Source organism: Vanessa cardui, chromosome 2 (genome assembly GCF_905220365.1).
Source record: "Vanessa cardui chromosome 2, ilVanCard2.1, whole genome shotgun sequence".
Taxonomy (NCBI): domain Eukaryota; kingdom Metazoa; phylum Arthropoda; class Insecta; order Lepidoptera; family Nymphalidae; genus Vanessa; species Vanessa cardui.
The window spans coordinates 9539348-9546600 of NC_061124.1; the positions used below are offsets into that span (position 1 = coordinate 9539348).

At 31.8% G+C, this 7253-nt stretch overlaps 1 protein-coding gene across 1 annotated transcript; it reads left to right on the forward strand.

The window, feature by feature from the left end:
- The first annotated feature begins 2975 nt into the window (after positions 1-2975).
- On the forward strand, positions 2976-7020 carry LOC124540809 (glutamine--fructose-6-phosphate aminotransferase [isomerizing] 2-like). Its single transcript, XM_047118534.1, has one exon. The coding sequence runs from the start codon at positions 3246-3248 to the stop codon at positions 5268-5270; it is 2025 nt and encodes a 674-aa protein (XP_046974490.1). The 5' UTR covers positions 2976-3245; the 3' UTR covers positions 5271-7020.
- Positions 7021-7253: the final 233 nt, after the last annotated feature.

A 7253-nucleotide genomic window follows, 5' to 3' on the forward strand; every position in this document is an offset into this window, starting at 1 on the left:
TTGTTCCTTGTACCAATGTTATGAGAATCACATTTTCTCATAAAAACATTAATATTTTTCCGTACATACAAAACATTACAAAATATGTATTGAGAAGCAACATTTAATATCTTAATTTCCTTAAATCTATACCTTAATGATTTTTTGGCTCCTAGGTTAAAGATTGCGCGAATAGCCCTCTTCTGCAGCACAAATATAGTTTGGATAGCGGTTGCGTTACCCCAAAGCATATTACCGTAGGACATTATACTGTGAAAGTAACTGAATTATACTAGTCGAGCCGTATCAACATCGGTAAATAATCTAATTTTTTTGACCACGAATGCTGCAGAACTCAGTCTACCCGCCAATCCGTTTATATGGGGGAGCCACTGTAACTTGGCATCAAGAGTGATGCCAAGAAATTCAGTTGTTACATCTGGATCCATCGATTCCCCATTGATAAGTACATCGGGTTTTACATTTTGCACATTTGGTGTGCTAAATTTTACAACTTTAGTTTTTTTATTATTCAGTCTAAGATTATTTACGCTAAACCAATGTACTATGTCAGACATAGCATTGTTTACAACGTCATACTGAACCTGTTTCCTATTAATTTTAAAAACCAAAGAGCTATCATCAGCAAACAATACTATATCATGTTTGTTCCCAACAAGAAAGGGCAAGTCATTTATGTATACGAGGAATAGAAAAGGTCCAAGAATTGATCCTTGTGGGACCCCCATACTAACTGAGACCCCAGGAGACCTTGTCCCTTTAACGTCAACCCTCTGAATTCTATTGTTAAGATAAGAAGTCAGAAGGTCGAGTCTACAAATGCTGGAAGGAACTTGTTTGTCTGTCTCATATATATTCATAGTTAAGCCACTGAAACGATGGTGAAATAGGATATAGGATAGAGATGGCTTTGAGGTAGTATTGTATTTACAAGCCACCGATTCAGCTAGTAGGTTTTATTTATAAGTATGTTACATAAAACTTTGAGAAGTGATGTTTAATTAACCACTTAATTATTTTAAATGCAAATATTAAATGTTTATCACTGTTTTCGTAAATCTATAACGATAAAATATATTATTTTGCTTCTGCCGTCTAACATAAAACGTCTAAACATAATATAAAAGTTTTGGAACAATTCTATTTTACAGTTAGCCTTTTCGAATCCGGTCTGGATTCAAAACTCCGTAACGACTAGATCGTTTAAAACTATAAAATAACATGACTAATATTATAACCATTAATACTTAACGTTAAATTGCAGGTAATTAGTTTTAGTTAATAATGAGGTACTTACTTTTAATACTACTAAGTATAGGTAAATACTTTACAATATTTTATTGAGAAAAGTATTAAAATATAAGCAGATTTTTAAGTTAATTATTACATTTAGTAAAGTCAACGTCAAGTTACGGATACCCTTCAACTAAAAGGTAACACTAAGTAGGTAAGGTAAAGGCTACAAAAATGACGGTGGGAATTTTTAGCAGATAATTCCTGACTAGATTGGACCATCAGCGATGTTCTAGTGAACAGATATGTTATTAACGCGCAAAAAGTGAAGACTAGAAAACGTCCTAATTGGGACGTTTGCCTTTAGTCGATTTACGTAATAATACGTTATAACACATCATTATTACGAAATAATACGTTTTGCGTAATTAAAACATGTAATTGTCCCTTTTACTTATTGTTTTTATCAAGCTATCCTTTTTACTTGTAACGAAATGTAAAATAAACGGTCCCCAGCGCGGCACACTTTTTTTTCTGTTATTTAGTATGGGTATAACATATCTGTTTATTAGAATATCATTGGATTCCGTCGACATCTTATCTTTTTTATAAAAAATAAGTGTCTTTTGTAGTCTGAATCTGAACATCAATTCATTTGTTCATATAATTATTTGCAATGCAGAAAAGCTGTTGTCAAAGTAATTTTATTAGAGAATAATAATTGGAAGAACAGCTAAAAATTTCAATAATTTATATATACCTGCATTTTTAAAAAGAAATACTCACAGCAATAGGAAAAACCAACAGTGTATTTTCCAGTTTTTTAAATTTTAAAACTATAAATTTATTTCATGTTGTAATCAAAAAACTGTGTTCAGAAACGTAAATTAATCGTTAGCTTTATCTAGCTTAAACCAAAGATTGATAAATCTAAAAATATCAGAGAAGCCATAATATTCATCTTCTGAATGCTTTTGTATAGGCTACATGGCGGAACAATTACGGCTTACAACAAGCTTACAAGGAAAATTTCTACACAGAGTTACCAGTATATGAAAAATTCACCTGGCGTAAAGATAAATATTGAAATAACAACAATTTTTTCGATGTTGATACTGTGTATGAAATAAAATAGATGTTATACAAACTTTTTTTATGTATATATTATCATCAATATTTGTCTCAAATTCAAAATTATTAATTTTTTATTCATTTTCAGTTATAATCTTATATGTTAATATTCGAACTCTCATTTCGAAAAGTGTTAAACAAAAGTGTTAAATATTCCTCATAGTTTTCACAATTAATAGTTAATAAAGCTTCTAAAAAGTGTATTTTAAAATATTGAAAAGCTACGAAATTATATGTAATAACTATTAATAAAATTATAAGAAGACAAATCATAGTTATCAATTATCATGGTATAATTAAAGTTTTAGTTCAATTATTTTTCTTGAATTAGTGTATTTTAGTCATAGAACGGAATAATTTAAAAAGTTTTATTAATATTATTGTATAGGCTTCATTATTTTCGAAAACTGATAAAACACATTATTAGAATTTTTTACTAAAAACATGACACATTTTTAACTTCTTATCAGGAGATTTAAATATATTATATCATTTTAAATAATAATAGTTTGATAGGCTAAATATTTCAGATATTGTTTCAAGAAAAAAAGTAGTCATATTGACGTTAACAATGACGTTATCCATATCTACTGACATTGACATATTCGAATTGGATATTGGTGTTTATTTAAATGGATAGTTAGAAGTCATAGTAGAACTGGTTTTTGCCGATGCTTGCTGATATTTACGATACCAACAAGTAGTATCTACGATAACGAAACATGATGACGTGTGCTTTGCCGTAAGTGAAAGTAACTTATTAGTGGTAGGAGTTATATACGAAGGCCTTCAATATCGGTAGTATATTGTGTTGCGCGCAGTCTCTCGTTAGTTGTGGTTTCGTGCACCCGAATCTGCGTAAACGTTCTGCTCCGCTTACGATGTGTGGAATTTTCGCATATATTAATCATCTTACGCCTAAGACCCGGCGAGAGATATTGGAATTGCTCGTAAATGGATTGAAACGCTTGGAATACCGTGGTTATGATTCAGCGGGTGTCGCTATCGATGCTGCGGATCAAAAGGATATAGCCGTTGTGAAGAAAAGTGGAAAAGTAGCCGCCCTCGAAGAATTACTTCAAGAACGCAGCCTTGAGTTAGCTGTTGAAGAAACTGTAGAGTCGCATTGTGGTATTGCTCACACTCGTTGGGCAACTCACGGTGAACCGAGTGCCATCAATTCGCACCCGCAACGGTCAGGCGAAGACAATTCGTTTGTTGTTATCCACAATGGCATCATCACTAACTATAAAGAAGTCAAAACCTTCCTTGAGAATAAAGGCTATGAATTTGAATCCCAGACTGATACTGAGATAATTGCTAAATTGATACACCACATATATTACCAACACAAGGATTACAGCTTCCAGGAATTGGTTGAGCAGGTAACTCAGCAACTCGAAGGAGCTTTTGCTTTATGTTTCAAGTCTCGTTTCTTCCCAAATGAGTGTGTGGCTACAAGACGTGGTAGCCCTTTGCTGGTTGGTATTAAGACAAGGAGGCGCTTATCGAGTGACCATGTACCTATTATGTACACCAACAATAAGGCAACTAGAGGAGTTGTGCCCTCCGTGCCCAGAGTTAACAGTCACGCTCACTTTGAGCCAGAAGAGGAAAGAGATGTTGAATATTTCTTTGCCTCTGATGCTTCAGCTGTCATAGAGCATACAAACAGAGTGCTCTACTTTGAAGATGATGATGTTGCACACATTAGGGATGGAGTTCTCAGCATTCATCGTATGTCTGGCAGCAGCACAGATCCTCATCAGAGAGAAATCTTAACTCTGAAACTTGAAATACAGCAGATTATGAAAGGTAACTATGATTATTTCATGCAGAAAGAAATTTTTGAACAATCAGAATCCATTGTAAACACAATGAGAGGACGTCTAAACTTTGCTAATGGCACAGTTACTCTGGGTGGAATTAAGGATTATATTCCAGAAATCAAGCGATGCAGACGGTTAATGTTAATTGGATGTGGTACAAGTTATCATAGTGCTGTTGCTACACGTCAGTTGTTAGAAGAGTTGACAGAACTCCCAGTGATGGTTGAATTGGCTTCCGACTTTTTAGATAGAAACACTCCCGTTTTCCGTGATGATGTCTGTTTCTTTATTTCGCAATCAGGAGAAACTGCTGATACACTAATGGCCCTCCGTTATTGCAAACGTCATGGAGCCCTAATCGTTGGTATTACTAACACTGTTGGTAGTTCAATTTGTCGTGAATCGCACTGTGGAGTACATATTAATGCCGGACCCGAAATTGGTGTTGCCTCAACAAAAGCTTATACATCACAGTTTGTGTCTCTGGTTATGTTTGCCCTAGTCATAAGCGAAGATCGTATTTCACTTCAAAAGCGAAGGGCCGATATTATCGAAGGTCTTCATGAATTAGACTCTAAAATTCGACAGGTACTAGCACTGGATGAGAAGGTAAAAGCTCTGGCCGAAGACCTCTACCGGCAACGATCACTACTTATTATGGGTCGTGGATATAATTTTGCTACTTGTCTAGAAGGGGCCTTAAAAGTAAAGGAACTGACGTATATGCACAGTGAGGGCATTATGGCGGGAGAATTGAAGCACGGTCCACTGGCTCTCATTGATGATTCTATGCCAGTTATGATGATAGTAATGCGTGACCCCGTTTATACGAAGTGCATGAATGCATTGCAGCAGGTAACAGCACGTCAAGGTCGGCCGATCGTGGTTTGCGAGGAAGGAGATACGGAGACTACATCTCTCGCATCTCGTGTTCTTGAAGTTCCGAAAACCGTAGATTGTTTACAAGGTGTTCTTACAGTCATTCCTATGCAATTACTAGCATATCATATAGCTGTTTTGCGAGGATGCAATGTAGATTGTCCGAGAAATCTCGCTAAATCAGTAACCGTTGAATAATATTTTATTACTTAGGTGTAATATACATTATAAATATACGATTTGACGATCTCTAGCACAACACTAATTGTTGCAAAGGAATTTAATATACCTACTTAACATGTGATATTTAAGAAAAGCAAATTACAATCTTTTAAAGGCCAATGTAGCGGGAGCTATTGGCTTTAGATGACAAAATGGATTATGTGTTGATGTACATAAACTTACATATTTGTAATTTTTCAATTGACTGTAAATCGATGACATCTTAAAGTGATTGTAAACATATATCGAAATTTTAATAACACAACGGAGAATCGAAAAGTTTTATGAAATTATTCATGAAATGAAAATATGTAATAATTACGTATATTATTAAATATATGTATATTATAACTTTGTTAAGTGATTTTTTAAATGGTAAAAGTAAAAAAAAAATTGTTATATCGGCAATTAAACATTCCATTTTAATGGGATAAAATTAAACTAAGGCATTTTACGTAACATTCCACTGCTACATTTAAAACCGATTAACATTACAACATTATTATCAGAACATATATCAAGGCCGTGCCTCTCGTTCGTTTGAACCAAATCTGTTTGAGAGAATTATATGAATAATTGTAATAGTCGTTACAAAGCTCCATCTCTGTTGAGTGCCTTAGATATTCATTTACTTTATGGAACTTAATAAAATACAAATGCCTGTGAAAATTATAGTATAGAAGTATTACCTTTGTAAAAATACTCTCACTAATATTTTTAAGTTTTAGATGTGATAGAATATAGGAATATTATTTTTCCAAAAACAAAATGTAAAAATAACAAAATATATATATCATTTTAATTATACATTTTCATTTCGTTATAACTTTCAAAAATGTTTACGACCAATTTTGTATAAATATTTTATGTATGTATGTAGCTGTAATGAAAAAATATTTGTACTAATTAGAAGAATTATTGCATTTTAAGAGCATTATTATTTTACGGTTGAAGTAATTTTTGTTGCAAAACAGAAGCAGTAGGTTTTGATTTTATTACCAATAAATAAGGAAACCAACTACAATAAGATTTTAGAAGTACTTGGTGTTTCGAGATACAGGTATTAATGAAATACAATAATTTGGATATTTTGAACATATTTTATACAAAAATAGTAATCTATGTATGCAGGCGCTCGCACAGTTCGCACGCGATTCAAAAGATAAACATCCTGTTCGAAATACGCGAGTTTAAAAATATCCATTTGTAGAATTATATAATAGGTAGAGATATCTTAGAAAAAAATTGGTTCATAAAAACATTTTTCAATTTAAAGTTCTCTATTTTTCTTTCTTATTTGATTTTATATAATGCGGTTCGCTAGTCACAACAAAAATATAAATGGTTAAGAAAGAATGACGTTAATAATTGTTATGAAGATTTTTGTATAATGTCTACTGTTGGACTCAAACGTATATTATATAAGATGTCTAAATTTAAATAAAAATTGATACTTAATACCTAGTTTAAGTCCTACTTTTTCTTTTATTCATATTAGGTATATTTTTAATGGTGAAACTCCTTTTTATGTGATAAATATAAAGAAATTATTATTATTTACGCACACTTTTCGTGCAAATGCAATTTTAAATATTATGTAAATTCTGTTAAATTTTTAACTATTCTATGTAAAGTAGAATCTGTACAACAGATAATTTTGTTAATAATTATTTTAAATTTGTATTTTATTTAGTATTTTAATAATAAATATATAAGTTTAATTTTATATTATGTTTTTTTTTTTCGAATAAAACACAAAATCACAATTAGTTTACTAAATTTTTATTTCATGTGTTATTTATTGTTATTTATTATATATGTTATTTATTATTTTGAATACAAAATGAACCAATCGCAAAGAGAAAATTTAGTTTGACTGTTTGAAACCAGTTAAATGTAAGTTAAATAAACTATGTTGCCGGACCATTTGAGCTGTAAAGATATAAGTATGAATATCAT

Bases quoted from the DNA above. Each gene is read 5' to 3' on its own strand.
- LOC124540809 (XM_047118534.1), top strand. From the start codon at position 3,246: ATGTGTGGAATTTTCGCATATATTAATCATCTTACGCCTAAGACCCGG.